At 55.9% G+C, this 22,393-nt stretch overlaps 1 protein-coding gene across 1 annotated transcript; it reads right to left on the bottom strand.

The window, feature by feature from the left end:
* Window positions 1–8,459: 8,459 nt before the first annotated feature.
* SP6 (Sp6 transcription factor) lies at window positions 8,460–17,406 on the bottom strand (the record flags this gene model as incomplete). The annotated part of the gene is made up of 2 exons (XM_084616108.1): window positions 17,287–17,406; window positions 8,460–9,609 (listed from the first exon to the last, which is right to left on the bottom strand). The coding sequence occupies exon 2, from the start codon at window positions 9,570–9,572 to the stop codon at window positions 8,460–8,462; it is 1,113 nt and encodes a 370-aa protein (XP_084472234.1). The 5' UTR covers window positions 9,573–9,609; window positions 17,287–17,406.
* Window positions 17,407–22,393: the final 4,987 nt, after the last annotated feature.

Here is a 22,393-nt window from a genome sequence, read left to right as displayed (position 1 = left end):
GGGCCACTAGGTGTTACTGTAATACAACTACTAAGATGACTGGGGTTCTATTGTGTGTGGTGCTGTACAAACCTATAGGGAAAAAACAGTCTCTGAACTTCCTGTCTGAGGGAGGCAGAAACAGGAAGGGCAGGTGCCAGGGATAGAACATACCAAGAAGTGGTCACGGGTTTGACTGGGACTCCTTGGATGTATCTGAAAGCGAGTCTCTTACCATCAGCTAGGGCTAAAACCTAGTTGGTGGATGATTTTTTAAATAGGGTTTTAGGAAACAGCCAAGGCAAACTGACCAGGTTGCTCTCTGCCAAAGTAAGGTGTAAAAGGGATAGGGCACAGAACCTGGACTCTGTTCCCAGCTCTGCCACTGACTGCTGTATGACCTTGGGCTAGTCCCTTCCTTTGTGCCTCAGTTTCCCTCCCCCCCTTCCTCTGTCTGCTCTCTAGGGCAGAGACTGCATCTATGTGACGGCACAGGACCCAGCGCAGCGGGATCCCAGTTTTGGTTAGTGCCTGGGGATGCTAAGGTAACATGGATAAGAACAAAAAGAAAAGGAGTACTTGTGGCACCTTAGAGACTAACCAATTTATTTGAGCATGAGCTTTTGTGAGCTACAGCTCACTTCATCGGATGCATACCGTGGCAGTTTCCACGGTATGCATCCGATGAAGTGAGCTGTAGCTCACGAAAGCTCATGCTCAAATAAATTGGTTAGTCTCTAAGGTGCCACAAGTCCTCCTTTTCTTTTTGCGAATACAGGCTAACACGGCTGTTACTCTGAAACCATGGATAAGAACATCAGACAAAGGGCCGTAAGGCCTAGAAGCTGACCCACATGAATGGGAGCCCATCAAAGCCAATCAGCCTGCAGGGAGTAGCTTGAGTCAATTTACCAGGCGTGGCTGATGGCAGCAAAGGAGTATTTCAGTGGCTGACATTTGGATGTGAAGCGTCCCCTTTCATCATGCTCGTCCCAGGCTATGAAGCCAGACCTGTTTGGCAATGGTGAGCAATCCCTCCTACCGCTGCCAGATGACAAACCGTGTGGAATAGCTGTGGGGAAAGGCTGAGTGCTCATCTGACATGTCCCTTCTTGAAAGGGGATGAAGGGCGAGGGTGGGGCAGCCTGTGGCTACTACTGGGTGCGGACAGCACTGGAGACAGCGGGGCGGTTGGAGAAGACCCCCTGGCTTAGTGGCCCCAGTCCTGCTCCTCTGACAGCAGGCCCAAAGGATATGCAATAGAAGGGCTCCCCTTTTTCCCTCCTTCTGGAGCATGTTGGCATTGTCACTGTAGTTTTGCAGATCCACACAGGAAGGCGCACTGAAGTCAATGATGTTCCTTGGGAGGAGCGGGGGGACAAACCCACATGGCTCACAGCCTAAAAATACAATACGGGTGAGGGGTTCAGAACAATAGTTACTTGGGGAGCAAGCGGTATTTGAGTGCTTGGAGCCCCGTCTTTGTTACAGGTGCTTTAAGCGGGACACGACAAGCGTATCAAACTCAGCAGAGATAGAGACCACAGCTCAGCACATGGAAAACACACAACTTTATTATGGTATGTCATAAACATTCAGCTAAGGGTAGCATAAAATCCCTCCTTTACCTGTAAAGGGTTAAGAAGCTCAAATAACCTGGTTGGCACCTGACCAAAAGGACCAATAAGGGGAGAAGATACTTTCAAATCTGTGGGGGGGAAGGTTTTTGCTTTGTCTCTTTGTGTGGGCTCTCTTGGAGCCAGAGAGGGACCAGGGGCAGGAAAAACCATCTCTTAAAACCCTGCCTGAAATAAGATCTAGGATTACAAAAATTGTAAGTAAAGCAAGGAAAGGCATTAGATTATCTTTTGTTTTAGCTTGTGAATTTTCCCTGTGCTAAGAGGGAGGTTTATCCCTGTTTTTTGTAACTTTAAAGTTTTGAATCGGATTACCCTGTAAAGTTACCTTCCATCCTGATTTTACAGAGGTGCTTCTTTTACTTTTTTCCCCTCTATAATAAAGTTCTGTTTAAGGATCTGGTTTACTTATTTGGTTGGTATATTATTCTCAAGCCACCCCAGGAAAGAGGGTGAAGGGACTTGGGGGATATTATAGGGAACCAGGAACTCCAAGGGGTCCTTTTCCTGAATTTTTGTCTAACTCACTTAGTGCTGGCAGCAGTACCCATCCAAGGACAAGGAAGGATTTGTGCCTTGGGGAAGTTTTTAACCTAAGCTCGTAGATATAAACTTGGGGGGGGGGTCTTTCATGTGGGTCCCGACATCTGTCCCCTGGAGTTCAGAGTGGGGAGGGAACCCTGACATGGTACAAAACACAAACCATCACCCCAGGTCGATTCATAGCAGCGAAGGATCCTACATGGTTTCCTCTGTGGGGCTCCTATGGTAACAGCTTGGGGGGGCGGGAAATGACAGGAAAGCAGCCCAGTACCCAGGGTCACTAGCAGCCAACTGCTCCCCTAGCCAAAACCGACCATGGGGGGCTGGGCAGCAGCCTCTCCTGTCTCCCATGCCCCACATCAGACATTGGAAGTCAGCAAAACCTTCCTGCCACCTCCCAGGAGCAGGTACATGGCAGCGGAGTGTCATTTGTTGCCAATTCCATCCTTGTATCCTATGTGTGGACCTCCACATGGGAATGAACCAATGAGCCAGCTGGTCTGGTGTCTCATCTCCTCCCACACAGGACCTGGCTAATGACCTATCTAGCCCAGGGGCCCCACCTCCCCGATCAGACCAATGGAACCAGCTAGTACAGCATCCCCATCTTTCGACCACATCACATCTAGCCAATAGCTCATCTATCCCAGTATCCCTGCCACACCAGATCTCCTAGCCAACTCCATCCGCAACAGCCCATCTATCTGAGTCTCCCTGCCTCGCTGATCAGGCCAATGGACCCATCCAATAAGAAAGAGGTAGTCAATTCTTTTTTGTCAAGGTCCAAATTTCCTGGTCAAGGTCTAGTCAAGGTCCAGACTCCAGAGACAATAACCAAACAAAACAATACAATAAGTAAATAACAGGGGTCCATTCAAAAAGCATCTGGACGGAGGCTGGATTTGACCTGCGGTCCACCTATTGACTATCCCTGCAATACGGTATCCCCACCTCATTACCACTTCAGATATAACTAGTGGCCCATCTAGCCTGGTATCCCCACTCCCTGAATCAAGCCAAATAGTCTCTGTAGCCTGGTATCTCCTGGATCAAAGAAACATGCTCATCTAGTTTGGTATCCCCTGGATCAAACCAACATGCTCAACCAGCCCAGCATCCTGCCCCCAGTGGTTCAGATCAGCAGGCCCATCTATTCTGCTACCCCGCCTCCAGCAGTGTCTGCCGTCAGATGCTCCTGTGCTGTATCTACCTACGGGATACTCTTCCCCCGGGGAGCAGAAATTCCCCCACGACCACCCAGCTGGGGATCAGCTTATGCCCAGGTTCAACGGCACCACCCCAGCTGGCTTGGTATTTCAGGCCTGTATGTTCCTCACCTGGGCAGCCCCCTTGCAGGGAGACAGTGGGCTAGGAGACGCTTGGACTAGCCAATTTTGGAGCACAGCACCAGCAAGCCCCTCCTGAAATCCCCACCTTGCAGCAGGCTGGGCTGGCTGTGGCAGGCGGCGACCTAGTGAGCAGTCTCTCCCCACCCAGTTTTACAGCCTTCATTGCCCCATAAATCAAAGGCCTGATGGGAGCGGCTGGGTTCTGAGCCATTCTAGCTGCAGGGAAGGAGGTGGCGGAGTGGCTGCCTAAATCCCCTACTTCCACTGGTTTCCCTTCCAAACTGTTCAGCTGCCCTGGGACAGCAGAAGGCCGGCATGGACCTATCCTATATGTGGCTCTTTGGATCCAGGAACCAATTCAGATATCTGCTTTAAAAAGTGGGATCGCCCCCAGCCACTCCAATGCCTTCACCAGCAGAAACCAGGCAGGAGCAATTCTATTAGGGGAACAGCGATTTTGCCCAATATCGATGGAGGGGGCAGGCCAGATGTGACGAGCTGAGCCCAGATGCAAAGGAATCCACCCCAACTCCCAAAGACCCTCGTGTTCTCAGGACCTGTTTGTAGGGTGCAGAAGGGAGAGATCAGACAGCACTGCTTCAGAGCTCCCAGGGGATGCCCCACATCAGCTCCAGGATGGAAACCTGTAGCCATAAGCATGTTTAAACTGTGGTCACTGCTAACAAAGTGGTCAGGTCACCCAGCCCAACTCTCATCAGCTTCACTAGAAGATGGATCAAGCCCAGAGGATTTGTCTACACTGGGACAGTCAGGAAAACTAATCTGAATTAACTTTTAAAGTGGATTAGTTCAACTGCATTAAACCTCTGTGTGGATGGCCTTATTCAGAATTAATTTGATTGAGCTTCATTCATGTTTAACTGATGCACTTTAAATTCACACCTTTCATTAATCCGAATTAACTACTTTCCTGAATGTCCTTTTATAGACATGACCTAAGAGGCAAAGTTTGGATTCACATACAGACTTGCTCAAAGTTCAGCAGGGCTCTGGTTTACCAGAGATGGACCAAACTAGAATCATTGATGCAAACCCTACTTCTCCCAGCTCCAACTCCTGATACTGGGGGTAGGACACACAGTCTGGATCTAAACCCACATTGGTTTTGCTGCATAAATAACCAACCTAATTTGCCTAGTTATTAGCAAGAATCTAGCACAGTCTCCTTGTTACCAGCATGGACAGGGATAGACTCTAGTTAAGGTTAGAAGGTTTTGGATTTTCAGTGGTGAATACAACTAGTTGTCAATTTCTTCCTCCATCTAGAAAGGGATTTAAAAAAAAAATCTCCACTGAAGTTTACAAGGAGGGAAATTTGAATACATCAGGAGCCAGCTGTATCTCTGAAGTTAAACCAGGGATAAACCAGGCCTGTTTTTTTTCCCCACACAGGGAGGCAGCCGTCCATCTTTTCCGCCCTCTGTTCTGTCTGGTAATCCGTCAATTAATAGGAGGGTTTTATTTGTGGCGGATGAATCTTGATTTCTACACCTGTGACATTTGGTCTGAATTAGTTTGGTGTCCTAGTTGTTTTTGTTGTCCGTTTCCTGAGAGGGTAAAAATGCAAATGGAGAAGAATCTGAAAAATCGGAATTATCCTTTGGAAGAGATGGTGGGACTCTGACTAAGCCAGCCACATGGACGGACATCAGAGAGGGAAAAGGTCCTTGACACCAGTCAAGGAAACGGTGCTAGAGAATGGAGGTCCAATCCTGCAGCCTTTCCTCGTGAGTCGTTCCAACAAGACTCAAACTTGAAACATATTTAGGCTCTTTGCCCTCAGCTACCCATGAGAGGTCTCAGAATTCCCCAGCCCTTTAACAAAACCTGTCTGCAGCAAGCACAGTTCAGATCCCAGCCCAGATAGGACCAGAGACAAGCAACTGGCTTTTGAGACCAGTACTGGGGACAGCCAGCCAACTGGCCCACCAAAGATGCACATTAAATGAGTTTAGTCTCTAAGCTTCCATCCTCCCCAACTGGCAAAGCCTGGTTTCACCTTATTAATAATAATATTAATAAAATAATAATAATTAATAAAACAGTCTAAAATAAAGAGCTCGGCTCATACCCAGAGATGGGCCTGAACTTCCTCCAAACTCCAAACACTCTGGAAGTTAGAGGCTTCTTGGTCTCCAAACTCCACTCTGAATCTGGCAAATTACCCCACATTTTAATAATGGACCAAACCATGATATTAGCTGCGAAAAATCCCTAGGCCAGATTCTTGGCTGGCGTCAATCAGTGCACTCAATGGAGGGGAGCTGCAAGATGCCAGCTGAGGATCTGGCCCCCAGAATTTTGGATCTAGAGGTAGCCGTAGCTTAAAACCTCTCCCCCAATCTCCCGACAGAAGCCCAACCCTCCACTCCCCACAGTTACATTTGCACTGGCAGAAGAGCCCGTCTTACTTGCTCGAGGGTTCTGCCGACATTTAGGAAAACAATTAGATGAAACAACTACTTCATTTAAAAAAGAAAAAGGGGGGGGGGGGTAGGATCAAGAGAGAGAGAGAGAAAAGTTTCCTTCGGGATAAACTGGTTTAAAAATCAACAGTTTAACGAAAAAGCAAGGGGGAGGGGGATTTCTAGGGATGTTTCCCAACCCATCAGCTTCCACAGCCCAATTGATAATCTAGGCATTCAATAAATATAGCTGGAGTGCAGAGCATGGGATCAGGCTCAGAGCTGCCTGGATTCAGCTTCCAGGCCAAAACAAGACCCACCCAGCCCGGCTGCTCAGGGAGAGGGTGGTTTGACGCTTCCCTCCCTCCCTGCCTGGCCCGATTGGGCCATAGGATCGGAATCTGGCTGCTGCTGGCTCCACTGGCTTTCCAAGGCAAGGCTCACCCCCCGGGGGAAGAGCGGGTGATGGACGGATGGGAGAGGGGTGGGCGTGGGAAAGGAGCAGCTGCACACGTTGGGCAATCGTACAAAGGCCGGCACGTTGCACAACTCGCCCAGCAGCCTCGGCGCAGCCCCCCCCGAGGCTTCCCCCTGCCGCAGAGCGCCACTCCCCACGCCTGGGCGGCTCATCGCGGGGTTTCTCCCCCGCACACCCCAGTCCCCGTGGGGCCAGTGGGTTCCCGCCACGAGAAGGATCTCTTCCCTGCGGCTCGGCCCCTGTCCCTGGGCATTGGCCTTGACTGGACTCACCCACCCCACCTGGGGAAGATTGTCCTCTGGGTCCTCCCAGCGCAGCCAAAAAGCAGGAGGGGGTAGAGGTCACGTGGCAGAGCCGGGAACCCCCTGGGGCAGACTCACGAGGGCCTGAACGTTCAGGGCCTCCACTGCTTGGGGTGACGCGGGGTGGGAACCCCTGTCCCTTTGGAGGATCATAACACTGGCTGCAGGGACCAAAAGCTGGGAGTGGGGCCGTAATGGCTAAACATGGGACCTTCTGATGGAAGGCAGCGAGACAGGAGAGGCTGAGCTACCATGGGGGTGGGAGGGATTCACCCCCGCACCTAGAGCCAAGCAAGCACAATGCCCCTGACGCTGATGGGTTCCCACCTGGGGCCACCTCGTCCCCTAAACTCCATGATCTGGGCAGCTCAATTGAACCCCGCTCAGGGGCCTGCCACCTGGGTCTACAACACAGCAGCTGCTCAGCCTCCCATGAACACCCGGGGTGGGGGAGGGCAGCTCCACCTCCCCCCACCCTGGGGTAGCGCTGGGCACGGACAAACCACGCCGGGTCAGTAAAGACCCATGGCTCTGCCCTACTGCAACTTCGTGGCTGGGATTCTAAGGGCCGATCCCAGCTCCTACGTGTCCTGGATAACGGTGGGGGTCTGTTCCTCTGCTGGGGGGGAATGGGGGGCAAAGGGGGTGTACGGGAGGAGGAAGAGCAGTGAACCCCTCTGCTCCCCCTCTCCAGGGGGTTCCCTTTGGGGTGAGCTGTTTGGAAACTAGCCTTTCTCAACCCGCCGTCCCCTTTTGGCCCCAGACGTGTCTGGACAGGTGCAGCAGAGAGGGAAGGGCCCTCGCTGCTCTGGGTCCCGCTTGATCTTCCTTCCAAACAGCCTCCCTCCTGCCAGAAGTCGTAGCAGCACAAACCAGGGGGAGGGCGGGAGGATCCCCGAGCAAGCGGGGAAGCTTCCGCCGCCCAGATGAGCGAAACCCCCCCAGGGCAGGAGCCGGCTTCTGGGAGCTTCCCAGGCAGGGCGTCAGGGAGCAAAGGGGATCGGGCCAGGAGGGTCATTTTGCAGGGTGGAGTGCAGAGTCTGCAGCGGGGTGGGGCTGGAAGAGGAGTTGAGGGGGTGGGGGGAAGAGGGGAGAAAATGCTCGGGCGGGGGAGGGGAGGAGGTGATTGGGTGGGGGAGGGGAAAGGCAGTGGATGGGGGAGTCTGGGGGGACCTAAAACCACCCTCGGTTACAGCGTCTTGCCTGCCTCCTGTACCAGCTGAGCCCAGAGCCCAGCCCAGCTCTCCAGATTCGGATTTTGCTGCTCAGAGGGAAGGGTCTGGACCCAGGGCTCGGTGCCAGGCACCAGCCTACCCCAGAGACATCCCTCCCCCCACCACCTTGCATGGGGGAAGCCCCCTCCTCCTGCCCCCTGCCCCCACCCCCTCGGCACAGTGTCTCAACTCAGATCCTTCAAAAGAAAAAGAAAAAAAAAAAAAAAAAAAAGGTCCCAGCCCTTAACCCCTTAATGTCCTCCCTCTTGCGGTTCGGAGACCAGCCCCCGGGCCTGACCCTCCCAGCCCCCCGTGGGAGGAGAGGCCCCGTGCCCCACGCACCGAGATTGCATACTTCCCTCCTACAGAATAAATAGCTTCTTGCTCAGAGCACACCGCCACGTACGCCCCGGGGCCACGGCCCAAAGCGCGGCCCCACCGAGGGAGACCCGGCGTCAGGGGGGGAGCGTCCATCCTGCGGTGATGGAGAGAGGAGGGGGCGTCTCGGCGGGGGGGGGGGGGAGAAGAGGCTCAGTTGGGCTGGGTCACGGGGCTGGAGCTGCCGGCCTCGGGCTCCCTCTTGCCTTTCCCCGGCGGGTCTGCCCCGCCTTTGCCCTCCCCCTCCGCTCCCTCTTTGGCCCCCTCGTGCGTCTTCACGTGCTTGCTGAGGTGGTCGCTCCTCACGAAGACCCGGCTGCACACGGGGCAGGTGAACTTCTTGGTCCCCGTGTGGGTCTGGAGATGCCGCTGCAGCTCGTCGGAACGGGTGAAGCGCTTGCCGCAGAAGAGCCAGTTGCAGACGAAGGGCCGGTCCCCGCTGTGCCAACGCAGGTGGGCTTTCAGGTGGGAGGTCTTGGCGTAGGCCTTGCCGCAGCCGGGGATGTGGCAGTTATGCAGATGCTTCTTCTTGGCCCCGTCCGGGCACGGCCCCACCCTCTCGGCCTCCTGGCAGTTCGGGCAGCGGCACGCCGCCTGCCCAGCGCTCCGGGGCACCGAGCGCCTCGAGCTCTTTGCCCTGGCGGTACCGTCCACGGCCTGCTCGAGAACGTGTGGCTCCGGAGGCGAGGCGAGCAGCTTCGGCCCTTCCTGGCCCATCAGGTGCTGGGCTGAGGGCAGGAGGTGGTGTGGCGGGCCACAGAGCTGGGGCTCGGCGGAGCCGTACCCCCCCAGCACCGGCTGGAGTCCGCCCGCGGGGCCAGGGGCTTGGAGGCCGCCTTGTCCCGGCGACAGCTCCATCCAGCTGGATCCGGCCTGGAGGTCCCACCAGGGATTCACGCCGCCATCCTCGGCGGCGTTGCCGGGGTGCGAGGGCCTGAACCAGGGCTCATAGGGGTGGGCCATTTCGGGAGGCGGCTGCAGGAGCTTGGAGTACACGCCAGGGGCCAGCAGGCTGTCACCATCCAGGTCTAGCCTCGAAGAGCCATGCAGACCGTAGCCGGGGGCGGCCACGAACTCCACCCCGGGGCCCACCAAGGGCAGGTGCTGGGGCTCCGTGGACTGGAGAGGGGAGGGGAAGTCGCCGCCCGCCTCGGAGCTGGCGTGGGGCTGGTAGGGCTGCAGGGGCTGCAGGTCCAAGTGCGGGGAGGCGACGCGCGGCGTCTCCGAGCGCGGATTGGCAAGAGAGCCGCAGACGGCCGTGAGCATTGCCGGACTCCAGAGCGGGGCCGCAGCTCCGGCAGACCTGGAGCAGGAGAGAGAGAGGGAAAGGAAGGGGTCTGAGACAGGAGTCACGCTCGTTCCCCTCCCACGCAATTAACCCTTTGCTGCTTTCCCTAGGAACTGGCCCTAGTTTCCCTTAAACTGTGGAGCTAGAGATGGGTCTGGGCCAGGTCATTGTTTCACCAGGGGCTGGGATCCTGCTGAGCCCCTCTCTGCACCGAGCTCAGCACAGGACGCCAAATGCATCCCAAATGTAACCCCACTGATTTCAGTGGATTTCCATCCAGGATGAATCTGGCCCAGAGCCTGCTCCTTTCTCATATGGCTGCGCCACCACCCTCCCAGAAACCTGACAGAGGACACCAGGACAACCACAAGACCTTGGTTTTACATATTATTTGTATTCCCGTAGCCCCTAGGAGCTCTGGACTGTGTGGCGCTAGGCGCTGTACAAACACAGACCATAAAAGATGGTTCTTATCCCAAGGAGCTTACAGCCTAAGGCACTTGTCTAGGGAGTTTTTCAATCAGTAGATCTCAAAGGTCTGTATCATTATCCCCATTTTACAGATGGGGAAACTGAGGCATAGAGAAGGGTAATGACTTACTGAAGGCCAGTGGCAGAGCTAGGAATAGAACCCAGATCTCCGAGTCCCCATCGCTTGCCCCCGACCCTAGCCCTAAGGGCTGATGCCCTCCAGCTGGGAGGCGGTCTAGTTGGGTCATTGAATCAGGGAAGGAGAGGTGGACAGGACAGAACATGAGCTTTTCACCCTCATCATCCTGTTGGAGTCAGTGGAAAAGCTCAGGTTGATTTCAATGGGCTCTGACTGTGAAACACACGGCAGGTGGCGCTAAGGATCCGGAAGCGCCAGACACCCTGGAGGATAGATCGGATGCTGCCTCCTATCCCCTTACAGCTCCCCTCGGTCCACAGAGCCCCCAAGATGCCCAGCCCCGTATGGTCCTGAACAGCATCTCAGCTCTGCATCTTCCCCTAGCGGCTCTGTGCGCCGTCCAGATGGCCAGGAGGTTTTTGAAGGTATTTTAGAGGCTCCTAAAAAAGGAGGTGGGGGGGTTGCAGATTTAAGTATAGTTTAGTCTCTGTTCCTAAAAGGCCCTCGGAGACAGGCCCCTCTAATAGGCAGCTTCTGGAAGGTGGATTACAGTAATTACTGTCTGATTGTCTGCGCTGCTGGATGAAAGAGGCTCCAGCTGCATTCTGGAGCACCTCTGAGCTGGGCCTGGGGTGGCAGGGGTGTGGGGACACCGGATGGGATATTTATAGCCTTGTTCGCATGGCTCCGTAGAGGGCCCCGGAACGGGCCTGCGGCCCTGCTCGGCTCGTTGGGCCCATCCCCGCGGGAGTGGCGCTTAAGAACACAGGAGCTGGTCGGTCAGGTCTGGACCATCCCTAGGAGTTGGTCCATCGAGGTATCCTGCCTGGGGCAGTGGCCAATCCAAAGCAAGCCAAACCTTGCCCCCATTCCCGCCCTCCATAAGGCGGCTGGCAAGTCGTGCAGTGCCGTGCACAAGGAAAAGCAGAGGGGATTCCTCACTGACCCTTGTGACTAGCCCTGAAACTGCAAGCGCCGGCCAGCGAGGCTCCATCGCTCAGGATACAAATGCTGGGGTCTCCCCAGGCAGACGAGGCCCCCGCCCTCTTATGGGGGAGGGCCGAGTCCCTGACTGAAGTATAAACAATCATCAGCTGGCCCATTGACCTACTGGATGGATATCAGAATTGCTCAGCCGTGTGCCATAGACCCAATACTGCCATGGGTCTTCGTAGCTCAAGTGGTCCTGGCTCTGTCTTTTGAAGCTTTTGAGCGCTGCCCCAGCTGACAGGTTGTGATGTGCAGCAAAGGGACAATGGGGAAGTGCTAAGGGGACTGGGATGATGCCGGGTTAGCAGTAGATGTAAAGAGGAGCTCAGCTGTCCCACAGAACAGAACATCACTGCATTGCATCACTCACAAGGAGGCCGCCAGAATGTAGGTTACCCTTTGCTGCAGAATATACAGGGCCGTGACCTGAATCTTGGGGCATGGCCTCCTCCCTTTCCCTTCCGTACAGCTAATCCCAGGGAGGGAGGGAGGGAGGGACACCAGCTCCTTCTAGGGGACAGTTCCACAGGGTTGGTCCAACCTGGAGCTCAACTGTTCTCCAGCACCAACCTAACTCCATGCAGCCGGATGCCAGCATAGCGATATTGGCATGAGCACTGCATCCAGCCCATGGGCATTTCACAGGCCTCAGCTCTCTCTCACATACTTATCTGGCCACTGTACGACCGGAGCATTTCACAGTCCAACACATTTATCCCGAGAACACCCCTGCGAGGGGCAATTGCAGGACAGAGAGATTTAGTGACTTGCCTGCACAGGAAGCCTGCCCCAGAGCAGAGAAGTGAACCAGGGTCGCCTAACGCCCTAACCATTGGGCCATCCATCCTCTCACATGAGGCAGGCCAGTGGCCTTTGCTCTGGCGCCAGCGGTCCTTCAGCGCTCAACAGCCGTGGGCCGTCCGACTGCTGGTCAGGAGAGATCTGTGCAGTGGTTTAGAACCCTTCACCAGAGGCCGCTGCTTGTCACCCCCCCCCCCCCGAGTTCCCTCTCCCTTCCCCACTGCACTAGTAGACTGGGGGCTGCAGCAGTGACGCAGAAGGCAGCCTGGGGTCCGTCTGGGCAACAGTGCCGGGGTAACGAGCAGGAGCCTGGGGTCCTGACGGTGGCACTGGGGAGTTAAGGGGTCAGTTTAACACCCCATGGGCAGATCTCTGGGCAGCCAGTGCCCTGAAATTCATCAGGGTCTGGAAAGTCAACTGGGAATCGAGAGGATTGTTAAACTGCGGCCAGTGCCCCCACAGCACCATTCGCTGCCCCGGGGCAGCCACTGCACCAAAGTAGTGATCCCAGGCAGCGGGGACACAGAGCCTACAGCTCCCACTGCCCCAGATGATAGGGGGGGGCAGGAGTCCTGTCCGCCCTGTAACCACGTCAGCTCCCCTTTCAGCAGCTTGCTCAGGGCCTGACTGTCCCGGGGCTGGAGGCACCAGCCAGCCCTGCCGGGCACCACAGCAACCGAGATCAGGGTTCAGGGTCTGCATTGGGTCCCACGGGATCCCCATTTGTTTCTCAGGATCCCAGCCGGTGACTCACCCTGCCGAGCTGCGGAAACCCCATTGGGGCGAGGCGCCCCACCCCAATGTCGAAATCCACCTGTCAGGACTAGCTCCCCACCCCCAAGTTTCCACCAGGAGCGGTACCCAGCCTCTTCCTTGGGGCACAGCCCTCGCTTTGCTCTAATTGTCTCCTGCCCCCAGGAGTCTTGCTTGGCCTTGGTACCCTTTACCCCATCTCTCCCCCGCTTGGCAGCTCTCCATTCATCCTGCCCACATGCACACTCCCAGGCCCCCCATAACCTTTCTCATCTTCCTGCTAATGACCATTCGCTGGAGAGCCAATCCAGGCAGCCCAGCACCACACAGGAGAATCCTCTCTGCAGAGTTGCTTCCTCACCCTCAGGCCATGGGATGCTAGAAAATCCTGACTCCATTTGGACAGAACCAAGGGAAACCAAAAGGTCCATTCACCTTACTCTCTCCCCTTCTCGGCCTAACACACTGCTCTCCCCACTTCCCCCTACCCTGCCCTGCATTGTTGTGGACAAATACATGCTGATTTGCACATAAGATGACATGGAGGGGTAGGGGTGGGGGGTGAGAGAATAGGGCAAAGACAGCCCTGACAGCAGGAAAGCATGGAGAAAAATCCACAGACACACCAAGAGAAGGTGTCCTGGAAAGAGGATGTGTGCGCCAGCCCCAGGTGTAAAGAGATCAAGAACGGTGCAGCTCCAGAAATGGTCGCTACTAGCATCCTGAACTTTCCCCATAACACCAGCGCAGCTGATGGGAGTTTTCTATCCCCTTTCTCATGCATTGTCCCCCACAGATCCTCTCACTGAAAGGACCTGCAGTAGTGTTAATAGGGACACCCAAACTCAATTAAAAACAAAACAAAAGAAAACCACACCATGGGAAAGCTTTCCCACCCCCCCTGCCCCATTGTTATAAGTAATGCCCCGGGGGGGGGGGAATGTGCTGATGTGAGAGTTGGCCAAAACACTAGGGACTGAACCAGTGACCTCCCGAGCTAGAAGCAGGATCTACTAGAGACAGGCCTCTCTAGCTAGGGAGCTGAAATAGTTGGACAGTGTCTGGGGATTGGCACAGAGAAGGATTTATAGCACTCACTCTCCGGTGGGGGACACTCAGGGCCATCCGAGCAGATGGATGTGACAGAGATCAGAGGAGAAAATACATTGCTCTGTTTTTTCCCTTGTTTGTTTACAGCCTCTTTAACTTTGTGTCAAGTCAGTTTCATGGCTTCCCCCTGGCTAGTCAATTTCCCCTCTTAGTTTGTGTGGGTCTCTCTCATCCCAACAGGAGAGGGGGAGAGCAATTAACAGCCAGATGGGGACAGGCCCAAAGCCTGAAGTTATTTTTGTTTCAGCTTCAGAAACTGACTAGAGTTCACACTGACGGTGCCTGACTGAGCAAATAGGTTCCTGGTATAGTTGGACTCAGGACACCAAATCCAATTCTCTGCCTATGCACAAACTCTAGGGTTCAGAAGTGAGTCCAATTCTTCATCAGCCTTAACCCTAAGAACATTCTTTCCCCCACATTTTGGCGAGGAGGTGGAGCTGGGCGTGGAATGCCCTCCCAGAGGGCATTGCTCCAATGCCATCTTTAGCTCCTTACCCAAAGGCTCCATGACGCTGACCATGCTAAGGCTCTGGACCAGGTTTGAAACACACTTACAGCATAGGGTGACTGTATGTCCACACCCAACAAAAATCACAACCCCACCCCTCCGACCAGGTCTCGTGAGAGGGTGAGGCCCCAGCACATGATCCTCGCTGGCAGAGTGGCTTAAAGAGTAACTCTTCCCACCCCATTCCTCCAGTCCAGCATGGACAGGGAAACTGCACTAAAGCCCTGCTAACTACAGCCAGGCCCAGAAGCTGCCGTCAGCACGCTTGAGGCCAGACAGGGCCCTACAGAACAGGGTTTAGCTTGCTTGGGTGAAGCTGATCTCCTGGACAAAGGCTCCATGGACCTTCCACCACCAGGGATGGGGAGGCAAAAATGCCTAGAAAAAGCAAAGGCGGGGGGAGGGAACCAACCAAGGAGCCGGCTGGGAAGGTGCCCAGGATGCCGATATGATCTAGGCTGGCTTCCATAGAACTGAGCAGGTCCAGCTGCTGATGGGGAGGGGTGTGTAAAGGGTTAACACCATGCTGGGGGTAAATCAGGAGAGAAAGAAGATCCCACCCCGGCACTGAACATTTCAACCACCGAGTTGCCCTAAGCCCCATCCTGAGTGGTGCTGAGGGCCCTCAGGTCTCTCGGACATCAGTAACCACTTGAGGGCATGTGGGGTCTCTCAGGAGAAGACCTGCAAACAATTGCTGGACTCCCTTGCCAAGTCTACTTAACCCCACAGCGGGCCAGCAGCTGGGGGCAGGAACAGATGTGGTGCTCTCTCCACTCGGAGTCACAGGCCAAGGTCCCTTCCCCCATGGCATAAACAGATTTGGCCAAGCAGCCCCTCGGAGGGCTCAGTGCCCAGCCCTGCAGGGCCCACCCCGGCCTCCCTCCCTGGTAAAATGTGCAATTCAATGGCTCTTTCCTGCTGGACTCGACAGGCTCCGACACCCCTCCCTCTCCCCTGTAAGTCGCATACATGCACACAGCCTCCACAAACGCAGCTTCCCAGATCCCCGGGGATGGCTCCTGCCGGGATCCAGAGCGATCACCAACAGGCCAAGCCCTGCCAGCACGGGGCTCCGGTTAACGCCAAAGGGTAGCAGTGTCTGGGGGAGACCTGAACACAGGGGCCATCAAAGCCAGGTGGAACACCGCATGGTAAAACTGCTTAAGAAGCCCTGAAAGGGCCCGATCTCACTTAGGACCAGGCTAGGACTCTGTGTGGCCAGTTTCAGCATAAGGGGGTTTGGGGGACACAGGGAGCGGTCTAATCCCCATGCCAAGGGCCCAGCGCAGGCATAAGGCAAACCAAGGACTCTTCCTGTACCAGCTCTCTCTAGAATGGTGGATGTCACACCTGGGGGCAACGTGTCACCTCAGTGACACACGCACAGAGGCAGAATAATCCCCCTGATTTCCCGGGAGTCATTCCGGCTTGACACCAGCGTGACTGCGAGGAAATCAGACCCTCCTTCCAGTTCTACCCTTGGTTAACAAAGCAGAGTCCCCACCCTCCTGGCCAGGTCACTAACACATGGCCTCTGATCCTGGCTTTGCGTCCCCAGTGTGCGGTACAGACTAATCAGTGGGGCAGGGAGGGGACCAGGCTTCTTACCCCAGGAGAGTTAGAAACATTTTCCCCCATCCCCAGTCAGAACAAAACGTTGAAATCTTGACACTTTTTGTGAACACACGGGACAGGTCAGTCATTTTGAAAAGTTTGGTTTCAGTTTCAGCTTTATAAAGATGACTTTAACTTAGCACATATTTTTGAAATAAAATTGCTCTTTGAGCCAAAGCCAGGAGCGGGTTCATTCAGAAAACGCCACCATTTCCAAAAATTAGACCTCCAAATCGGTTTTCAACACAGGAAATTCATCAAAACCAGCCAGGTCTGGTGAGCACTTTGGGGTTTGACAGGTCAACAGTTTCCAGAAGAAAAAAAAGTGTTGACAAATTCCTGACCAGCTCTGCTAATAAACCCCTCAAGCCTCCTCCCCTGCACCCCCTGAGGAAAGTCTAAGAGGCACGAGCACCATTTTACAAGTGGGGAAACTGAGGCACAGAGCAGCGCCTCGGCTGGGCTGGGACGGGACTGGAACTGGGCAATCTTTGGCTGCCCGTCCTGAGCACAGAGCACTTCGCACGAGGCCAGAAACCAACAACAAGCTGCAGGTGACCGGCTTTGAAGATGGGGGTGGCAGGGAGCCAAGACCATCTCCCCTTCCATCGATCCAGGCCAGGGGTCCGATCCAGCCCTCACTGAAGTCAACCACAATCTTCAGTGCGTGTGTGGGGCGGGGGAGGGGGGGGGCTGGATTGGGCCCAATCCTGCCAGCTCAGACCGGAGGCTGGATTGAGTTAATACCAGCCAGCCCCAGCCCGCAGCCGCCTCTGCGGGACACCCTGAGCCCCAGCAATGCCCCCTTAGCTTCCAGAGAGGAGAGGCCCCCGGAGGCTCTACCTGGCCTGGGGGAGCTTGTCCCACTCCAGATCCCCCCCGCCCCCCCGGAGCGACTCACTCTCCAGCAAACCCCAAGTTGCACCCCGGCTCCCCGTGCATTGCGGGGTCTGCCCTGGCGTAGCTACCGCCGTGTGCGGGGCGGGTGGCTCACCCGGGGGCCCCGCGCCCCTTCTCCCACCCCCGCAGGAGCGAGCCGGGCCAGCTGGCCGGGGAAGCAGCAGCTCCCGGGGCCGGGACTTCAGCAGCAGGTGCCCCACGACGGGAGACGGAAGGAGCCGGTCCCGAGGCCTCTGCCCACCCGGCTCCCGGGGGCGCTGAGCGCCCCTGGTCCACACCTGCTGGGGGGCCGGGATCGCTGCCCCCCAAGGGCCAGCGCCGCGGACCGCTGCACCCCCGCCCACCCGCGTTAGCATCCGTGGGGAGCGCGCCCCGGGGCCGACCCACGAAGCCCAGCTACCTGCGGGTTCAGCGGGGCCCGGGGGTGCCGCGATCTCCCCGCGGAGCCGTCCTCATCGGGGCGCCCGGCCCGTCCGTTCGCCCGCCCCTCGGGCAGAGCCCCTCGGCCGCTGGCCGCTGCCGGTCCCCGCAGCCCGTGCGGAGCGAGCGAGCGCAGGTGAGCGGAGCGAACCCGCCCTGACTCACCGCAGCGCTCGACTCGACTCGGCTCCGCTTCCCTCCCGGCCCGGCTCCGCCCACCTACCTGCCCCGGCGGCTTTTAACCCTTCCCGGCAGGGCCGGCGCCGCTGTCACCCGGCTCCGGCCGGCCGGCAGCCCACACGCAGGGCGGTCACAGGGGAGAGACCGGCCCCAGCGCTGGGCTCCTCCACGGGCCGGATCGCGGGCAGGGCGACCAACACGTGCTTTGGCCACCCACCCCAGCCGGACCCACCGGGACCCGCCGGCTCTGGGGCGCTTGGGGTGGTAACTAGAGTCAGGCCTGATTCTTAGCGCCTCTGGAGGGGTGGCCACTGGATGCCCGGCCGGTCTGCCGCCTCCCTGTCTAGTAGAGAGCCAGCGTTTCTTAGCAGGGACCCAGCCCTTTCTGTTGGCAGGGCAGCCTGCTCAGCACACCTGTAAAAAGAGAGACAGGGAAGGGAGGGAGGGATGGATGTGGGTACATGGGGATGGATAGATAGATGGGCATGGGGCTAGATAGGTGTGGGTGCCTGGGGACAGATAGATGGATGGCTGGAGGCAAAGAAGAGGGACCAGTGTAAAGGATAGATAGATAGATAGATAGATAGATAGATAGATAGATAGATAGATAGATAGATAGATAGATAGATAGATATAGATGACTGATGATGATTAGATAGATGTGGGTGCTTGGGGACGGATAGCTAGATAGGTGTGGGTGCCTGGGGACAGATAGATGGATGGCTGGAGGCAAAGAAGAGGGACCAGTGTAAAGGATAGATAGATAGATAGATAGATAGATAGATAGATAGATAGATAGATAGATAGATGACTGATGATGATTAGATAGATGTGGGTGCTTGGGGACGGATAGCTAGATAGGTGTGCAGGGGGCCAGATAGATAAATGAGTACATGAGAATAGATGAGGCAAACAGAGAGAGATCTGAGAGATCAAGTAAAAGAGGTAGCTCAGGGAGATCAGATGGCTAGATTAGACCCATGGTGCACGCCTGACAGCTACTGTCATTCCTGGCGGATTCTGGAGAAAGCCCCAAAGCGAAACACGGCTGACCCCATTCCAAACCCTGCTCTGGGTCACCCGGAGGTCACTGCGAACTGGAGAGACCTCTTCCCTCTCTGAACTTTGTTGATTGAGTTTGTGGACACAGAGGGACGTTGCCATTTGAATACAAGGGCGCACACCCTGTCCTTTCACCAGCCCTCCTCCCATCTCCCGCAGAACCCATTGGCGGTAGATGCAATGCAAAGAGCTGCTGCTCTTGGTTGGGATACATCTCAGCAAGAGGGCCGTATTGGCTGTTTGTGGGTCATAGCACTGAGAGGCACCTGCAAATCAGGCGTCCTGATTTAGGAGGGACAAGTCTCTGTGGTCAGGAATATTGGCCATTCCCTACCCCGCCCCTCCAAAGACCATTCCTGGGCCCTGATCAAAGCTCACGGAGGTCAGACAGGGTCTTTCCATTGACTTCCATGAGTGCTTGTCAAACACTCGCGGGGCTCCAGGCAGGGGTAAGTGGGTGAAGTTGTCTGGCCTGTGCTATACACGAGATCAGACTCAATGACCTAATGGTCCCTTCTGGCCTGAAACTCTGTGAATCTGTCAGACCGGGCCCACCGGCTGGTGCACGTCAATAGAATGAACAGCCATGTCCCTGCTTTCCTCTCCGAACGTCCCTGTTTAAGGACGGCGAGCACTGGCAACTGGGCTGGAAAAGACCTCTTTGATCACTGGGATCATCCACTTCGGGAGGAAGAGCACTAGAGGGCAGAGAGCAGACTGTAACCAGACTATAACAGGGTTCAAGAAAGAACTAGATAAGTTCCTGGAGGATAGGTCCATCGATGGCTATTCGCCAGGATGGGCAGGGATGGTGTCCCTAGCCTCTGTTTGCCAGAATGGGTGACAGGGGATGGATCGCTTGATGATTCCCGGTTCTGTTCATTCCCTCAGGAGCACCTGGCACTGGCCATTGTCCGCAGACAGGACACTGGGCTAGATGGACCTTTGGTCTGACCCACTGTGGCCGTTCTTATGTTTTTATGACTTCCAATTAATGGAGGGTCAACTTCACTCCTTCAGCCTACCTCCAAGCTGCCCAGAGCATCCTGTCTTTATGGAATACAAACAGTGCGTGTCTCTCATTAGACCAATAGACTGGGAGCGCTTTGTAGCAGGGACCATCACCATGGCCTTCTGTTTGTACTCCGAAGTGCCGAGCACACTGAGACAGATAGCACCGATTCATCTTTAATATTTCTGCTGAGTAGCATCTAAAAACTCAGTCTAGATCAGGGGTGGGCAAACTTTTTGGCCCGAGGGCCACATCAGGGTTGCAAAACTGTATGGAGGGCCGGGTAGAGAAGGCTGTGCCCCCCCAAACAGCCTGGCCCCTGCCCCCATTTGCCTCCTCCCACTTCCCACCCCTAACCACTCCCCGGGACCCCACCCCCTATCCCCTGTCCCCTGACAGCCCCTCCCCCTAACCACCCCCCAACCCCCGACAGGCCCCCCGGGACTCCCACGCCTATCCAACCCTCCCTGTTCTCCATCCCCTGATGGCCTCCCCGCAGAACCCCCAACCCATCCAACGCTCCTGCTCCTTGTCCCCTGACCACCCCCTCCTGGGACCCCCTCCACCCCTAACCATCCCCCGGAATCCCACCCCCTATTCAACCTGCCTGCTCCCTGTCCCCTGACTGCCCCACCCCCATCCACCCCCACCCCCCAACAGGCCCCCCGGGACTCCCATGCCTATCCAACCTGCCCTGTTCTCCATCCCCTGACAGCCCCCCCAGAACCCCCAACCCATCCAACCCCCCTGCTCCTTGTCCCCTGACCTCTCCTTCCCGGGACCCCCTGCCGCTTATCCAACCCCCCTGCTCCCCACCCCCTTACCATGCCGCTCAGATCGCTGGCGGTGTGGCAAACTGAGGCTGCGAGGGGAGGGGGGACAGCAGGGGAGGGGTCAGGGGCTCGCCTCCCCGGCTGGGAGCTCAAGGGCCAGGCAGGACAGTCCTGCTGGCTGGATGTGGCCCACGGGCCATAGTTTGCCCACCTCTGGTCTAGATAACACTTAGTTCTGGCATGAGTGCAGGGGACCAGACTAGACGATTTCTCGAGGTGCCTTCCAGTCTCTCTCTCTCTCACACACACACACACAGAGCCAGGCCTGTAGAGAGAAATTTGGGGCCCCACTACATCCAGTTTTCTGGGGCCCCATGCTCTCCCATTTCACTTTATTTACACAGACGCTACAGATTTGGGGGCGGGGGAGCTCTGAGCTCAGGGCCCCAGTACACTTGTCCCCCCTTATTCCCTCCTTTCGTCAGCCCTGCACACAGCCTCTGCCCCAAAGATCTTGCAGTCTAATAAATCCTAAACTCCAGCATCAATAACTCTTGATGTCCTGGAAATCCCGCGGCTGCGGGGATAGGCTCTGGTGTGGATCTGTAGCTAGGAATCAAGCCCTTTCATGCATCCCAGAAGCACCAGACCTTGGTGTTCTCCTCCCATGTAGGTAACCCAGCACTGGCTTCTAACATGAAAAAGATGGTTCCCAGGGAACCCCATGGGAAGATGAAAGGCTGCGGATTCCTGTGAACTGGTGACAGATCTGCAGCCAGGAGGCCCAGCCGCTCTGTGGAACCCCCTGAGATGTGTCAGTAATGGGAAAGGACAGGCAGCGGGCGACTGTCCCCATCCAAAGCCAGGCAAGGCTCAGGTTGGCACTCAGACCTGGCCCAGGGGTCACTCTGTTCCTGCATGGAGGGGAATTTCAGGATTAACCCTTTCACTGTGCTGTTCCTGAGACTGAAAATGGGGAATTTGTTTACCATACCTCGCCAGGGGCTATGCCCCTCTAGACGTATGGCCCACTGGGCTGGGATGCAGGACTCCTGGGTTCTCTTCCCAGCTCTGCCAGTGGACAATCATGAGCAAGTCACTCTCTCCCCCTCCCAGCCCTTGTCTATTTGGACCCTTTGGGGCAGTAGCAGCAAATGAATTGCTCACACAGAGGAATTCTATATTATTTTTTGGGTGGGGGGGGGGAGGGATAGCTCAGTGGTTTGAGCATTGGCCTGCTAAACCCAGGGTTGTGAGTTCAATCCTTGAGGGGGCCATTTAGGGATCTGGGGCAAAAATTGGGGATTGGCCCTGCTTTGAGCAGGGGGTTGGACTAGATGACCTCCTGAGGTCCCTTCCAATCCTGATATCCTATGATTCTAAGAATGAATGTCTCCTACTAGCACAACTGGGTCCCAGCCTTGGCTGGAGCCTTTAGGCCCTACTATAATATAAATAACGACATCAAGCGCAAGTAGGAAATATAGGGCTGCTCTGACTCTTACGCCACGTTAATCCCCTGGGAGTTTCCCCGATTTACATGGCTCTCACATCACAATCTGGCATGCTGTCTCCTGGTTTCAGTTTCAGCCCCCAGTTTAGTTCTTGGCTGCCTGGGCAGCTGAATCAAGGGAACAGCGTTGGTTAAGTGCCCTGGACGTGATGGGGACTAGGCGTGGCCATGTGTCACGCACCGCTGAAGGTGTGTGGGGCTGTACAGTGGCTAAGGTGTGGGAAGCTATGGAGGTTGAATTGCAGACACTAAATTACATGGCCTGTAGAAGGGATTAGTCTGGCTCTGGAAAGGAGCACTCGCCTTCTTCTCCTAATCCCTTGCGTTTCTAAAATGCCTTTCATCTCAAGGAGTGTACAAGAATCGCTTCCCCACTCCCTGAAATGCAGCCCCTCCTGGAGAGGCGCACGCCGACTATAACAGCTGCACCTGCAACACACGGCCGCAGTTTCGGACGGGCGGCTCCGAAGGGTCCCAGCTCCAATGGAGCTCAGCTGGGGAATGCACAAAGGCAGAAGCAAATACCCACATCGGGATTGAACATCCC

This window comes from Lepidochelys olivacea (assembly GCF_965140295.1).
Source record: "Lepidochelys olivacea isolate rLepOli2 genome assembly, chromosome: 27".
NCBI classification, from domain to species: domain Eukaryota; kingdom Metazoa; phylum Chordata; order Testudines; family Cheloniidae; genus Lepidochelys; species Lepidochelys olivacea.
This window is presented reverse-complemented; position numbering and strand designations above follow the sequence as displayed.